The 16,742-nt window shown below is 40.8% G+C and overlaps 1 protein-coding gene across 3 annotated transcripts in view; it reads left to right on the plus strand.

Moving 5' to 3' along the window:
* Positions 1-16,742, plus strand: part of RORA (RAR related orphan receptor A) — a 114,292-nt gene that overhangs the window by 86,528 nt on the left and 11,022 nt on the right. For 2 of the 3 annotated variants that reach the window (XM_017737397.1, XM_017737383.1), the window contains exons 3-9: positions 5,955-6,096; positions 7,782-8,177; positions 11,036-11,157; positions 12,267-12,399; positions 13,076-13,183; positions 14,610-14,720; positions 16,049-16,161. In XM_017737397.1, coding sequence (XP_017592886.1) covers positions 6,084-6,096; positions 7,782-8,177; positions 11,036-11,157; positions 12,267-12,399; positions 13,076-13,183; positions 14,610-14,720; positions 16,049-16,161 — 996 coding nt within the window. In that variant the 5' untranslated portion in view covers positions 5,955-6,083. The remainder of the gene's footprint in view (positions 1-5,954; positions 6,097-7,781; positions 8,178-11,035; positions 11,158-12,266; positions 12,400-13,075; positions 13,184-14,609; positions 14,721-16,048; positions 16,162-16,742) is intronic. The other variant, XM_017737392.1, reaches the window with a different exon arrangement.

Genomic DNA, 16,742 nt, shown 5'->3' on the forward strand with positions numbered 1-16,742 from the left:
TTCCACAGTAATGTCAACAGAGTCTCACCCAACAGAACTATTTTGGCTGGCGAAAAGGTTGGCATAGCTTGGCTTCTGCCAAAGCATCCAGGTGTGGGTTGGTGTGGGTTTCTTTTCCCAGCTTTTCTGTGGCTACGACTGCTGCAGGTTTGAGCATGCTTACATTGCACTTCATGTTATGCTAAACCTTCCTTTGTAAAATCTCCTTGGCTACAAAGACCTCGTTCCCAGTCCTGTGCCTTGGCTCCTGCAGCCGATGTCCTGCACAGTCGCAGAGAAGCCAGTGAGGTTCTGCACAGGTGCCACAAACCCATTCGTGTGCATCAGATGGCGGGACCAAGGCCGTGGCTGTCAGAAGGGAACAGCTGTGCTGCTGCCCTCAAGCCAAGCTGTCAGGAATGATCTACAAGCAGCAACAGCAGCAGCAAAGTCGGGTGTTTTCAGCTTGGACTGGTTTCACTCCACTTTGGCGTGAACTTTAATGTTACTTAATCATAATGTTAACTTAAATGTTACTCTCTAAATACTGATAACCAGCAGAAATATAATTTATTCAAAACTTAAAGTGAAGTTTTAGTTGCAAAGACCTACTGTGCAGTTCTAGTGTGTATCACAGATGAAATCACAGACCAGCTCTTGACAAATTGACTTTTGCTGAGCCCGTTGCTCTTCTGCAGCTTTGCAACCCTTGCATTTCACAGAGTTGAAAGTGTTCTGGCCAGGTTTTGTTGTTATATTGCATTTCACATAACTAGACTTGAAAATTTGTAATGAAACCCATTAGTGTTTCTTGGGAAGTTTTCATTTCCTACCTTGCTATGATGTTGCTGTTTTTATGAAGTTAGTGGCAGTGTTCTGCACAGGCCTTGAGTACTCCCAACCCATCAGCCTATTTAGCTCAATCTGAATCTGCCTTTAAAAAAGTAAATTTAACATCCCCTCATCTTCTCCCCCTAAAGTGAAAATTTGAGGATTTTAGCCAGGTTGTATTTTACACTTTATCTAGGAGGGCTTCTGTGGCTTATTACAAATAAAATAAATTTTTAAAGAGAGGGTGGTTGTAGGAGCCCTACTGACAAAACTGCTCTATTTGTGTGGGGCACTTCACTCAACCCTTAGTTGTGGGAACCCTTTAACAACCTTTTATGCTGTAGGAGGGACCATGCTGGGAAAGGAGAGTGGTTTGTACACATCCATGTTCTTTTCTCCTAGCTGAAAGTTGAACTCAGTTCCACATTGTCAATGAATTATGTAATTTAATTTGCAGATGCAGTTACTTGGTGTTGCTGTCAATAGCTCATGCCCAGCTGACACACCAATGCAGTAGTGATCCCTCTTGTTACCTGACTGCATGCAGCTGGTCTTACAAAACCATCCATGCAGGGCATTTCTGGGCATTTCAGACCTTTCATTTCAAAGGTTTGTCAGTACTGGCTTTTGCCTCGTGTCTTTTAAGACCTCGGATGATCTTGTTCATTGTAACTGCAAAGAACGTCCGGGTTCTTTACTTCAGGAAACAATACCTGGTGTTCTGTCCCTGCCCATCTTGCTTTTGTTCGTTGACAAACACAAGCTCACTCCTGTCTTTATTACCATGTAAAACTGAATGGTTTTGCTCTGTTTTCAGTGACACTGTAACTTTGTTATCAAATATTTTATTAACACTGTTTAATAAACAATATTGTCAGAGCACTCTCCTCCCTTTACAACTAAGATACGTGCTGCTGGTTATAAAAGGGTTAAAAATCCGATTTGAATGTTTGCCTGTCTTTTGTATTACAGTGTATTTTTCTGATGTTACTTTAAAGAAAATTTGTGTTGGTTTGCTTTAGAAAACAGTAAAAGAATAACTCCCCCCAACTAATTGTTAATTGCTCAGAATATTGCAAAACTTAATGATACGTGGAAGTCTTTAAGTATTAGCTATAAATCATGGGATTATGAATAAGCCTTTGTTGTCACAGGCTTGCATACAGTCATTCCAAAACGTCTGCCATTAGGATGCACCAAGGCAGCTGTCAGCTGTTTTCTTGTAATTAAACAGCCAATGAGCAGCTAATTAAGACATATGTGTATACAGAAGTGGAAGTGGGTATGTTAATGAACTGTAGGAATCAATTCATTAAATGAAAATTTGTCAAAAGACCAAACATGAGCTCAGCGATTCAGCCTGTGCACGGTGGAGAGGGGGCCTGTGTGGTGCCATTTGGGGTACAAGGGAAGCACAACTGGCTCAGGAGCCAGCTCAGACACCACCATCTCCAATGCTGAGCTGCTGAGCAGAGAAATCACTGAAACTATTAATAGGCTTTGCAAAAACTGCTATTTACATTTCAAAGTCTTTTTTAACAAGTTGTTATTCAGACTGACTTGCAGATGAAAAGTTCTTGCACCCTTTTTTCCCCAAACCTGATTTCTTGGCAGTAAATGAAAACCCATAGACTGTGTTGTGTATAAATAGGAGTCTGAAACGCAGGGACCAATCTGTGGCTTGTAATGTGCTCTGCTCTTCTTCTGGCACCAAGCGGATCCATCTGCAGGAAAAGAGAACGTGCAGAGCTCAGTGGCTGGGGCTGGATCTTTGCGTTGACTTCAGGAGGGGCCGAGACTTGGCCCCGATGTGCCGTGGGCCAGAGTGGTTGGTCCAACACTGGGGCTCCCTTAGTGCAGCACCAGCTTTGTCTCTGTGCTTGATCAGGAGGGGTGGCTCTGCCTTGGCCCACTGGGTCACATGAAACAATGGCTGTAAACATGTATGCAATTAAAGCATGTGGCCTGGGCTAGCTTGCATAAGGCTTGAACGTATACACGTGTACCAAGCATGCATCCACCTCCTCCTTCCTGATGGAAAAATTATAGCCAGCTCCGTGCCTCTGGCAAAAGCTAGGGAATAGAACAACAGGATAGAGCATTTCTCCTTTTAATGAGGGAAAAAACCTAGAAAGAAACTGTAGGTACTTACAGGTACTTCCCCACATGTCTTATATGTGAAAGCCCAAGGACCACCAAAAGCTTACAAAATTCACAAGTAAATGACAGTACCGTAGAACAAAAAATTCTCACATGACCTTCGTTGTCAATTCACTCCCAAATCTCAGATACCTGTGTTTCTGAGCTCTGGACAAGTTTAGATTAGTTTTTGAAGTTTGTGGAAAGGTTTTTTTGTTTCTTTAGCTACTACTGATGTTTTCTTTGGCTTGTTTTTAAAAGCACTCTACTGTATCTCTGGTTTGTAAAGTGCAAGTGCTTTTAAAGGCCTGGGTTCAGGCAGTTCTGCTCTACTGAAAAATCTAGCTTCAAGCTGTAACTTAGCTGATATATTGTACACTAAAATGTATTGAGCAGCTGTGTCTCTAGGGAAAATCTGGAAAAGGAAAAGGGCCAGTATTTTCTCCATTATAATACTAAAAATAATCCTCAGCTTGACAAGGCTATTCTTAATAAAATTCTTAATAAAAGGCTACTCTTAATAAAATACACCAAACTGGCAATTCAGAATCAGTATATACCTCAGCTAAAGGGGAAAACATATGGATCCTTGAGGTTATTGGGACACATTAGTTTCACATATTGATTAGGCTGACTTTCAGAATTGCAGAGTGGTAGAGGGTTTCATGCAGTTCATGTGTGAGAATGTCATTCAGTGTAACTAGGGAAGTGTTTGGAGAACTGAAATTTTCGGGGGCTGTTGCAGAACGCCTACCAGTCACTGGTCAGCTCAGTCCCTAATCCTGTTTTTCTGGTGAATGGCATTGCACTTGGAGTTTAGTAGTGAACCCACTTGTACTTGCACTGGAGTGACAGGCTCCACTGAAGGTGCTCCCAGAACTGGAAGTTAATCTATCTGTCTACCCAAGAGCTGGTTCCTCCAGAGGGATCAGTTGTGATGTTGGAATGGTAGGCATTTCCATGGTATTTCAGGTTTTCTTTAGGGTGAAATGCATTCAATTGGAGCTCAATATGTGCAATACTTTCAGTCTTAGTGAAATCATCTCACTATTGACAAACGTGAAAAAAATGGTTGAAAGTTCAGTCATATAGAAACAAAGACCAGAAAAAAAGGGGAAGAAATTATGTACAGGGAAACAGGATTAAAGACAGCATCTTCAGTTTCCTTACTTTTTTTTTTTTCTGTTCCGTGTTTCCTTAGTAAAGCTTTAATAAAAGGGATGTAATCAACAAAGACTGGTGCCCTTCTGCTAAGATGGAGCAGGGGCTTTGTCTCAGTGTTTTGCCATGTTTCTGTCTGCAGCCACTTTGATATGAAGTACTTGACTACTTGAGACTTGTCATGCAGAAGTCCTTCCTTTATTTGCTTCACCAAGTATCTGTGCGTGTACTGAGGGACTCCAGCATGAAACCTTTGAGTAAATAACAAATTGGTAAAAGTCCAGCTTTAATTAAAAGGTGCCCAGCCTTTCCAAGGAACTATTTTCTTTGCAGCGCTGTTAATTAATCCATTACGTGGCAACGTAAAACTAAAATAGTGTGCTCACTGCTCTCAGAGGCTTCTTTAGAATGACTACATCTTTGCAGAATCCTTGTGAAGTAGGTATTACACACACAGCAGCATATGTTTGGGCAGTCGGTGGCAAAAGGATGAAATGGACTTCAAAGCAAACAGCTGCGTAGTGGTTAATGACATGCACCCTTCAGGAGGAGACAATAAAGTTGTAGGTGTGCAGAACCTTCCAGCTCCGGCTTTCTCTGGAGATGGGGTTACTCAGGAAAGAGATCGTACATAAAACATGTTTTAGCTTTCCCCCTCCTTAAGAATCTAAATCCTGCAGTTGAACAAAACCTGGGCTGTCAGCATCAAACTAACTCACACAATAGCAGCAATAGGTGACAGCAGCACCAGTGCAGTGACCGTCCCTCTGTCCTGGGCACTAGTGAGGCACCTCAAGTGCTGTGTCCAGTTTTGGGCCCCTCAAGACAAGCAAGACATTAAGGGGCTGGAGTGTGCCCAGAAAAGGGCAGCAGAGCTGGGGAAGGGGCTGGAGCACAAGTCTGTTACTGGTTTTAAGTCTGATAAGGAACAGCTGAAGGTGCTGAGGTTGTTTATCTGGAGAAGAGAAGGCTCAGGTGTGACCTTCTTGCTCTCTACAGCTCCCTGACAGGAAGATGGAGCCAGGTGGGGGTCAGGCTCTTCTGCCATGGAACCAGCAACAGGACAAAAGGAAATGGCTTCAAGGCTGTGGCAGGGGAAGTTTAGATTGGATATTAGGAAAGAATTCTTCACTGAAAGGGTGGGCAGGCATTGGAATAGGCTGTCCATGGAAATGGTGGAATCATTATCCCTGGAAGTGTTCAGAAAGGTGTGTGGACGTGGCACTTGGGGTTTAGTGGTGAACACAGTGGTGCTGGGATAATGGTTGGACTTCAGGATCTTAGAGGTCTTTTCCAATCTTCATGATTCTATGAGTCTATAAAAAGCATGTTAAGAAATTGTTCTTTGTAGGAGAAACTGCTCAGCATCGTGCTGTGTGTTTTTAAACACATACACACACTGCCAAGGCTGAACATCAGAGCCTGCCACTGTCACTCCAGAGAGCAGAATAGGGTGGTAGCTGTTGAATCCTCTCTATTTTGGAGAACTATGCTGACCTGGGAAAGATAGGAAATCAAGGAAATCTAGGTCTATAATTAGTTTTATTTCATTTAGAAACAGCTGGTGTACCATATGTAATATGGAATCTGTAAAATCAGTGAATAAAAAGTGTAATTCCTTTATGTATTACAACACTTTTTAAATTAACTGTTTCTTGCTAGTTACTGTTTTTTGTTTGTTTCTAGGAGAGGAAAAAAAAACAACAACAAAACCCTCTTAACTTCCTTTAGTTGACTATAGAGCACTTGAACTTCATTTTCTGTTAGGTACGCTACCTTTCAGAGTCTTTATTTGCTCCATCAGTTAACAGCTTCTTGACTTGTATTTTGTAATTGCATCCCAGGGCTTTTTCAGAAGGAGTCAGCAGAGCAATGCCACATACTCATGTCCTCGACAGAAGAACTGTCTGATCGACCGGACCAGTCGGAACCGCTGCCAACACTGTCGCTTACAGAAATGCCTTGCTGTGGGGATGTCTCGGGATGGTAAGCTCTGCTAACTCGGGGCCTAGCTGCAAAAACTAACATAAGGTGTAGTAGGATGTATGGTAAACCAAAAAACATAGCATTTATATTCTAATTGTGCATTGGGCTGATAGTTGAGATCATCAAGTGAGTTTTAGATGTTGCTATATATTTTTCTATGTTATATGCTGTATGTTTTTAGATGTTGCTGTATATTCACATAAATATATATAAATCAGGGCATGTACAAAGTTCTTGGATTTATCTTTTTTCCTACTTATCTACTACAGTTCCCAATTAAGAGCTTTGTCTCTGGTCATTTCTTGAAGATGCAGTTTTTTGGTCTCAGGTTAATACTTCCTCTATGTGTTCATTCCCATTTAAGTGACCTGTAGTTGCAAGTAGCACTGCCTGGTGCATGGGTACAGATCAGAACTGCATCACAGTATCGACAGAAGTTAAATATGTGTATAATGAATAAGGGAAAAAATGCAAAGAGAAAAATAATGCAGTGTTTTTTAAAGGATAGAATTCTGAAGAAAAGATGTTCCAGTGCTGTTAATATTAAGCTCAAAATTGCAGCTCGAGTAGTGACGAAAGCCCGCCTCTGCCAAACGGCTGCTTATGTAATTCAGTCAGAACTGGCTTTGCAGCTGAGACTTGCACGCCTCCCCCACAGATGGAATGGAGCTGCCACCACTTACCCATTTGAAGATCTGACTCAGTCTTTTCCCCTGCCATAGTGACAGCAGCGCTGCGTGTTCTACAAATACATACACATTACTCTAGGTACATGAGGCCCGATCAAGGAGATTGTTTCCAGATTACATTTACTTCTTGAATTACATTGTCTCTATTTTTTTTGTTGGTCATCAGACTAAAAACCTGAAACAGTTGATCATTTTATGACTAGTTCCTCCAAAGTGGTTGCTTTCCTGTAGAGAAAAGCAGAAGGCAGTAGTTGCCTTTCTAAAGGATGAGGCTTTTACAGCTGATACAGGTCCTTGAAATCACATGCTGCGTCCTTGGAAATTCCCTGGATGCTGCAAACCAGTTGCTGCTGGCTTACAGCTAATATTCCTTAAAGTCATAGTAATGTTGTGGAGATACACATATGCACTTGTGTCGCACACATGTAGGCTTAACAGTTATTAATCTACTAAACATTTTTGCTTGTCACAGTGGCACTGAAAGCAGGTTTGATGGTTCTTCCCACGTGCTTTAGTCCCAATATCAGTAAAGCCTGTTATTGATACATTGAGATGGACCCAACATGTTGGCACCACGCTCTAGGTTCACTCTGCATTGTGAATGTTCAGCTGGTTGGAACTGGACAGTTGTCTCAGGTCACTGTGTTCTACTTCAGCTTCTACTTTTCTAGGTAGGGTTTGAATGCTGAAGAGATGCATCTGTCAACCTCAACAGACATACAAGAGAAAATCTTTTCAGTACAGAAGTGGAAAGTTAATGAATTGAGCTAAACCAGTGACTTCTAATGGTCCATTTCAGTGGCATGTCAAGACAGTCTTCTAAAGAGCAGGTGCTGCAGCTGTGTACCTGTAACTGAGAAGTGGTTCTTAGGTCTGCCCATCCTGCACATTTGGGGTTTGGGCTGTGTCCTTCCATGTAGAGTTTAAAGACTCAAAACAATTAAAAGGCAGTGGTGGATGTGCAGAAATGTAATCTATTGTGTGTCTGTATTTCAGCTGTAAAGTTTGGTCGAATGTCAAAAAAGCAGAGGGACAGCCTGTACGCCGAGGTGCAGAAACACCGAATGCAGCAGCAGCAGCGGGATCACCAGCAGCAGCCAGGAGAGGCAGAACCACTCACACCAACATACAATATCACCACCAATGGGTTAACAGAGCTACATGACGACCTCAGTAATTACATTGATGGGCATACCCCTGAAGGTAGCAAAGCAGACTCTGCAGTTAGCAGCTTCTACTTAGACATACAGCCTTCTCCAGATCAGTCGGGTCTTGATATTAATGGAATCAAACCAGAACCAATATGTGACTACACACCAGCATCGGGCTTCTTCCCTTATTGTTCTTTTACAAATGGGGAGACCTCTCCAACTGTGTCCATGGCAGAATTAGGTAATGAGAGAGAAAAGCTTCCATTGTAATTGTCTTAACAGTACCCTTTGGATTAAAGTGACACATGTAGCCAGGTGATAGCAAGAATGCTGCTTCAGTAGAGCTGTGGGCATGTATGGGCATTCTTGTGTGAAGTGCACAGTAAATACCCTGATCTCGGGGCACACGGGGAACTCCTTACTGCTCTGGACTAAAGCTCCCATGAGCCTGTAGTTGATCAGCTCTACCAGTGATGCTTTTGCTTTCAGTCCTTGTAATAGAACCCTTGGAATACTGATTAAGAAGCTAATTTTTAGTGCTGAGTAAACAGACGGGGCATTTCTTTATTTGTAGATTATTTTAAACAATTTATCTCCTTTTTCATTATCTCAGTACTGTCATTCCCAACAAAAAGTGGTAAGACTGATTTTCTTCTGCTCTTTACCTGGGAAAACCACTAGGTTAATCTGAGGGCAGTTCTTGTCACTGGCTGAAGAGGATCTGGCCGCAGATACTGAAGGACATTTTTGAATGTAGCAAGTTTTGATAATTTCTCTAAGAGCCTTATAACAACCACATTAATTAGCACATTTTACTTTAAACTCTTCCCTTAATGATTACACTAGGGCTGAATTCCACAAGTATGACTTGTCAACAGCTGAGACTGGTGTTAGTGTGCTGTGTGAACTGGTTATAAACAAAGTGGAACAGGACATTAAAGAAGTGGTTTCATGATTCCATTACTTATGTAAGCAGCCAGGAATTTAGAACTGATTTTGCTTCCTAAAGCAACGTTTTTTCTAATTATTTTGTTATGAAAACCTAAAAATAGTTTGAAAAATCAGGTATTCCAAATAAAAATTTTGTGTGGTTTATGTTTTTTTGAGAAATTTTGCAGAGACGAAGTCACAAGAAGCTTACTTTTTAACGTCCTTATGTTGCAGAATGCTGTCCTCTGCAATATAATTTGTCCTGATAGCCAAAATATTGTGTCTGGCTTCAGTTCAAATAATTTCAGATAGGTAAAAATCAGAAGAAAAAGTCAGGGCAAACGCACTGCTACCAGCTTTGTCTCAGTGGAACAATTGCTAATTTTCTCATGGAAGGTATTAAAAAGATCGATATTAAACCCACAGAAAAAAAAAAAAGGGGGTTTTCCTTTGTAGGTTGGGTATTGAGTTTGAAACAGTGGCCTAAACTAACTTTGTCTTGCTGCTTACCTTTATTTACATAGTGCTTCGTTTAAACCCTGCACAGCATGATTTGGGTGCCCAGCATTGACATTACTGAGCAATGTTTGAAGAATGTTTGTCTGCCAGACGAAGGTTTCAATTTAGAAAGGTGTGGCTGTTCAATGAAAGTATTTAGGTGTGTGCTGAAATACAGTCCTGAAGTGAGGCGGAGGTTTGTGAATAACATGGGAATATTTTGCCTCCTGTATCCTGCAAGGGCACAGGGATCATGCTGTCAGCTACTGCTACCAAGAACAAGTGTCTAAGTACACACTTCTGAAAAAACCCAACTGCTCTGAAATGCATTAAAGCTATGGTGACAAAGTATAAATTACCTTGTGTTTTACCTTACTGATTGCTCAGGTAGCACATATAATCTGATTTTACCTCAGCTGTATGTTAAAGACTTTTCAGGTGATACCTTACATCAGATTACCAGTGCATTAACCGTGAATCTAAACAGACTGATTGGTCCAGCAGCTCAGTTTGTGAAGAGCTGGGTTTTATCATTACCAAACAAAGCCAATTTCGCAGAAGACCCAGTAATGCAGTCCCTCAGAATACCTCCATGTTGTAGTGACCACCATTCCTGTTTGGTCTGAGCCTTCATTTTCAGTGGCCTAACAAGCAAAGTTGTGTGAGACAAGTCCCCAGGCCTCTACTTGCCCCGTGCTAAAATAGGAGAACTGGCCCACCTGAATGGTCAGGGCAGGAAAGATAAAGTGGAACTCGGGTATCTAAATTCTATTCAGGCTTTTGAAAGTGGTCTTAAAGGTTTATGGAACCAAGTTTTCCTACTAAATGTAAATCTGCTTTATGGGTCTTTTAATCAAGTATAGCAGCAGAAAATAATTTTATTTGGAATTAAAACGTTGTATGGAAATTTAAAATCACGTGCAGTAAACTAGGTGACTACTCTAAAGCTAAAGGAAAAAAATTCCCTTAGTGATTTTTTTTCGTGTGTTATCTTAATCATCTGGATTCTCTAATAGATGCATTTTCCTGATATTTTTTTAATTGTATGAGAGTAGGAAAAAAAAAAAAAAAGACACTTTTCCCTCCCAAGAGGCCTCATAGGACAAGAGTCCTGCTTGAGAGAGCGCTAGATAGGTGGTAACTGTATTTCTCTTTTGGAAAGCCTTGGCTCTGGCAGCTCTGCCTGGCTGGGAGTGCCATTTTGTCCCCAGTCCCTGACAGCGTCCTGCGTTCAGCGCGGCCGTGTCCGTGGACACTTGAGTGCCCTCACTCAGGGGTCCATCAGCCCGCTTCTTCCCTCAGTTTCCTGCGGCCGTACTCCATGGTGTATGTCCGAGCCCGGGTGTCCAGTGACGGACGTGCCGCTGAGGTTTCCGTGTCCCCCCTTGTCCCTGCCGCTATTCCCGAACTTTGGCTCACTGGCGCGCAGCGCTGCGCGTGCGCCGCGCGCCCTCTGCTGGCGGCTCCGGGCACGGCCGCGTCCTCCGGCCGGGCGTTAAATGGCTCTGCGTTCCCAAAGCCAGTTCCAAGGGGACGCGAGTTAAAGCAGTTTTCTCTCTCAGCTCACCCTCTCCCCTCCCCCTGTTGCATCTGAAATATATGAGCTTTTCTCGTGTCTGAAGGTATAGCTTTGCATTTTTAACGTGTGTCGCTTTCTGCTCTTTCTTTTAGAACATCTTGCACAGAATATTTCCAAGTCACACATGGAAACTTGCCAGTACTTGAGAGAGGAGTTACAGCAGATAACATGGCAAACTTTTCTGCAGGAAGAAATTGAGAACTATCAGAACAAGGTATAAAAGCATGCCAAGCTATGGCATGGTTTCTTTAAAGCATGGTATTTCCATAACACACTGCAAAATTCACTTTTTCACCGCTTTCTCTTTACTATCAAGAATGTTTATTTCTGTGTGTTTAAAAAAAAAAATACACTAGAATCAAAAGCAGCAAGATGGTCAGGATATCCTTTGCATTTGTCATTTTTACAGGTATAGGAAAAGGCCAACAAAAGCCAAAGCCACCGAGTTTTGTGATGTTACATGCTGTGTTTCATTTTGAGTTTATAAACAGAGCTCCATCAGATTTCCAGCCTTTGGGGTTCACTAACCCTGATTCATGCTCCAGTTGTCCCTCAGTGTTTGGGTTTTACCTGTGGAGTAGCAGCACAGTGCTGCCATGCCACCAGGGTATTGTAAGATCTAATCAATGTTATTTCCAACATGCCTTCCATCCACAAGCTACTACCAATTGGCTACTTTTGGAAAATGGCCTTGGGAAGCACTGCTGAAGCACACTGTTCTTTGAACATATTTTTCATTTCCACAGAAGAATATTTAACCTTTAGGAATATAATTTTTTCTACTTTAGGTGATTTCATTCTGCATTATTATCAACATTGGAAAAACTCACTACTTGCATGCCTTCTTTATGTTGTTATCAAGGTGATTTTCACATATGAACATCTTTATGTGTATCCTTCTGAAGATGAGTTAGGTTGATAATTTACATTCAGTACAAAATAGAGAAGCTGATAAGAAAAATATGATCATGCCTTGCTGGTGTAAATTGGCATTTTATTTTCATGCAGTGAATAAAATGCCCACTGAAATGACCAGAATCATTACATTTCGACATTTTTGGCCTATGAAATAGAAATACTCCAACCTGGATCTCTTCTGATATGACTGAAGAAGTCTTCCATGGTTGCATTGTCACTTATCCACATGAGGCTCTGGCTTTGAGGTCAATTCCCCTTGTCTTTTAAGCAGACTGTAGCCAGGAGTGTTGGAGAAAATTTACTCCACTTTGTTGTTTGGTGTTTTTTAGCTCAGTTTTACTTTCTGACAATGAGGTTTCCAAAGCTTGGTTAGTAATTTTTGAATTTCTCTTCTCTCTCAAACAGCAAAGGGAGGTAATGTGGCAGTTATGCGCAGTCAAAATAACAGAAGCTATACAGTATGTAGTGGAATTTGCCAAACGCATTGATGGTTTTATGGAACTGTGTCAAAATGATCAAATTGTGCTTTTAAAAGCAGGTATGTGGGTCAGTTTTAAGGTCTGCTTCTATTAGTTTTGCCTAAGGAAGGTATTACATATAGTGGTTGCATACGCATATATTCATATGTAGTACAATGATCATTTAAAATTAAATAAGGGAAAACCTTGCAAATTGTCTGTCTTTGAAGTAATACCATCTTAGTTATTCTGGGGAGAAGGAGTTCAGGTCTACCTATTAAATTTTCATTATTGACAAAGGGAGTAATGAGTGTGTTAAGATGTAAAAGTTGGATTTTTTTTTTTTTTGATTGCTAATAGTGAATATTTCAAGGTAAAAATCAAGATTTTTTTTTTCTACAATATTTTTGCAAGATATTGTAGAAGTAATGCAGGTTGCAAATACTGGACCAAGTTGTTAAGGCTTTGCGAACATAAATTTAAATGAGCTGCTTTGGCTTCGGAGACTTCGTTACTCTAAAAACATTACTAGAGTTTATTAGCATTAACTAAGTTGCTTTAGCAAAAACTTGTTAAGGGGTTTATGGGAATCCTTTTAATTCTACCAGCAAACCAAACTATGCTCTGTTACACCACAGCAACTTACTACTCTACTCAATTGATAATGAATGCAGAGCATTATTTTTAAATCCTCACTTGCTCTTTGCAACTGAAGTCTCTCCTTCCGTAGTCAAACATACGTTGTTTCTGTTTTAGGGTCTTTAGAGGTTGTGTTCATCAGAATGTGCCGTGCCTTTGACTCCCAGAACAACACAGTCTACTTTGATGGCAAGTATGCTAGCCCAGAGGTTTTCAAGTCCTTAGGTAAGGAAATGTCAAGTGTTGTGTCTTAAAAAAAAAAAAACAACAAAACCAAACCAAAGAAAACAAAAAAAACCAAACCAGAATAAAAATAACAAGGTGAAAAAGCAAGGGAAAACATCTGCTTTGAAAAATCAGTCTATAGTATTCAAATAAAAGAGTTCTGGAGCTCAAACTACTGTTTTGTAAGCTGTCATGCTGGCTCTGTTTGAAGCCAAGCTGATTTCAGGAGGTAAAAGTGCTTAACTCTCTGTAGTAAAGGACTGTTGGTGCTGAAGTTCAGCATTTTGATTAGGGTAGAGCAGTTTGGACTCACTTGTTGAGAAGCCAAGATTTCATATCTGATATAACACTTCATATATCCTGTTGGAAAAGGCAGCAGATTTTAAGCTTACTTTGGATATACTGATGTATAGTGACATATGTGTTACTGCTCTGAAGATGTTAATGGTGTTTTTAAATGTGCTAAGTCCAGTTATTTGCAGGTTAAATATTGTAAATAATTTTTTTAATTGAACTACATACAATTTTGAAATTTTTTCCCATGTATTTTTGCTGATTTTAAAAGGAGGTATTCACTGGGTCTAGATTTGGGCTGTAAAACATTTTGGAGGGCAGTGAAAATACATCAGTGGAGAATGCTGGACAGTTACTGAAGTATTCTCTGCCTTTCTAAAACACCTCAAGGTACAAGGTCAGAGTGCAAACAAGTCTGGGTTCTAGGGAAATATAACTTGGATCTGTTACCAGCTGTATCCAAAAGTTCAGGCTGGGGAGGCTGAGGAAAACCCTCTTCTCTCAGGTTGTGGTCCTCTTCAGAGCAGGGCTCACTTTAAAGACTGTGTACCTGCATGTGTGACAGCAGCAGTAACCTGAATAACACCTGTGTGAGCAAGAGAATGGATGGAAGGAGACGGAGTTCCTCTTCTGCATGAACCATGTTCAGTCAGACCTTGGCTTCTCCTTTTGCCTCCTGCATGTGCCTTGTGTGCCTCTCTCTCCCCCCATTCTGTGTGCTCAATAATCTTAAAATCAGAACTTAAGTCCACTCTTTGAGCCTTCAGTCCACACTGATGTGACAAAGTTCTATTTAGAAGAGAAACAAAGATAAACCAATTTTGAGCTTGAAAATAAATAGCTTGAGATTTATCCATGTTTACCCCACAAGAACCCAATGTAGAAAAGATACAGTGTGCAAAACCTTCAGAATCTTGGCTGCCAAGATGTGGGAGCTGGGGACTTGTGGGAGTGGAGTAATACCCTCAAGGATGAGTGAGATCTCACTGCCATCACTTCACAGTCCTTAAGGAGACCATTCACCTATGAAGTGTTTTATAGCTATTTCTCATCTCCATCAGAATAAATCAACAACTCTGTAGCTCTGAAGTAGTTTTAAACAATGTAACAAGAGCTGTACTTTTTTTGGCAGGTTGTGAAGACTTCATTAGCTTTGTGTTTGAATTTGGAAAAAGTTTATGTTCTATGCACCTGACAGAAGATGAGATCGCTTTGTTTTCTGCGTTTGTTTTAATGTCAGCAGGTAAGAGATGGTTTCCTCTAGGTTTATTTGGTAGAGGTTGTTTCTATTTTGAGGTCTTTTTAATGATAATGTTAAGATTATTGGACATTGTGGCAATGTCACCATCTTTTTTAGTGTCTCCTCACCAAAATTTTTATTTTAATAAACACATTTGAATTTAGGAACCAATTTGTTAAATTGGAAATCTTAATCTGAGCCCTTGTTCTCCACATTTTCACCTTGTTGAGGACTCAGCTTCTGTGCAAAGGCTTAAATACATTTGAGTGAGACCTGTGGGCCAATCCTGGTGAGACAGGCAGTTACTGAACTCCCACAGTCACCTTTCCATGTGTGGGAGCTTGCAGCTGCAGCACAAGAGAAAACCTCAGCATTGCCATTTTAGTGTAGTACAAAGACACACAAGTAATTTAGGTATCTGTCCCCACTGTGTGGCTGGGGACACTGAGAATTATGGTGCCAAACATCCAAGTCATCCCAAGAGTCAGGCTGGGTCTGCCATGCCTGCAGCTAAATTAATAATCACAGGTTGATGTGCACAGGGTGCTCCAGGTCCTGGGAAGGCTTCTTAGGTGAGGAAGAGCAAGATACTGGGGCAGAAAGTGAGTTTGTGCCTGGCCTGACACCCGAGGAAGCACACTGTGAGTTCAGACTGCAGCACAGTAGACTCAGGAGTGGTGATGGAAAAGTCTATTAGCAATGGTGGATTTATTGAGTCTATCACAAATATGTTCTCATGCTGTTGGCCAGACAGGAAGTGTGTTAGCCCTTTGTCTTAGCAAGCCACAGAACCCTACAGTTCTATCACACAGAGAATGTAGCAGCTAATACTACTTTTCTGTCAGGAAGTTTAGCTGCTTTTTTTTTTAACAGCCGAATCTTTGCATCTGATTTATCTGTAAGTCACTCTAAGTTCTGTAAGATCTGTAAGTTCTGTTGGTTTTCTCTAAATTCTGTAAGATCTCAGCAAGAAGATCCTCTCCAACTACTTGTTCATTATATGTTCTATTCATTTCCCAGTAAAAAGTTGCCAGCCTCATTTTGTAAACACCCTGCATTTTACAGATTTTTTTTAGGAAATGAATAATAGATCTTAGTCAGATACATTGTAGTCTCCTAAATAAGGGCTTTATAAAAATAACTTTTAAGTGCATGTGATAAATGTATTTCAAAACCTATTAATTATGAAACCCATTTTCTATATGAAAGTATATAACAAGTGGAAGGAAGATTGCAAACAGGAAAAATGCATCTGTAACAGACTTAGTACTTCCTGGTGCGCTGTGATCCATATGTGCATTACTAGAGGTTTTAACTCCATTTATATTCAGATCGCTCATGGCTTCAGGAGAAAGTAAAAATTGAAAAACTCCAACAGAAGATCCAGCTAGCACTTCAGCACGTCCTACAGAAGAACCACCGAGAAGATGGAATTCTAACAAAGGTAAGAATCATCCTGTGCCATGTCACAGGACTGTGAAAGAGTGGCTTCATCTGAACATTGCCCCGATTCTGGGGTAAAAGCTCATACACAGTTAATTTCATTTATAAACCCAAAATTCTTTGTTCAAAATTGAGCTGCTCAGCTGGGACTATTTACTTAAACCTAGAAGAGGTGAAATGATGATGTTCTAGGAAACAAGGTTGATAATGGTCTGAAAGGGATTATTTTTATGTGGAACTTCATGAAAAGCGATGAAGGTTTTTATCATAGTTCTCCTATACAACACTCCTATTCACACAGAATAATACTATTTCAGTGCTACAACATGCATGCCTTAATCCTCGTGGAATCTCTGCCTGCCTGACAATTAAGTTGTTAAAACATGCGAGACACAAACGAAACTTTTTCAGTCTTCCATGAGGACTTCCCCACACAGCCTTTTTCTCAGTTCTTCCAAATACTGATGCCTAGGAAAAAGAGGCACTACCTACCGTTATACTAATCTGAAGTATCTTCTTGTAATTTCTCAGAAATGGGAAAGTGGTGTGATGTTACAAGAAGTAAATCTGAAGAACTGGGGA

Source organism: Corvus brachyrhynchos, unplaced genomic scaffold (assembly GCF_000691975.1).
Source record: "Corvus brachyrhynchos isolate BGI_N302 unplaced genomic scaffold, ASM69197v1 scaffold200, whole genome shotgun sequence".
In the NCBI taxonomy this organism is placed as follows: domain Eukaryota; kingdom Metazoa; phylum Chordata; class Aves; order Passeriformes; family Corvidae; genus Corvus; species Corvus brachyrhynchos.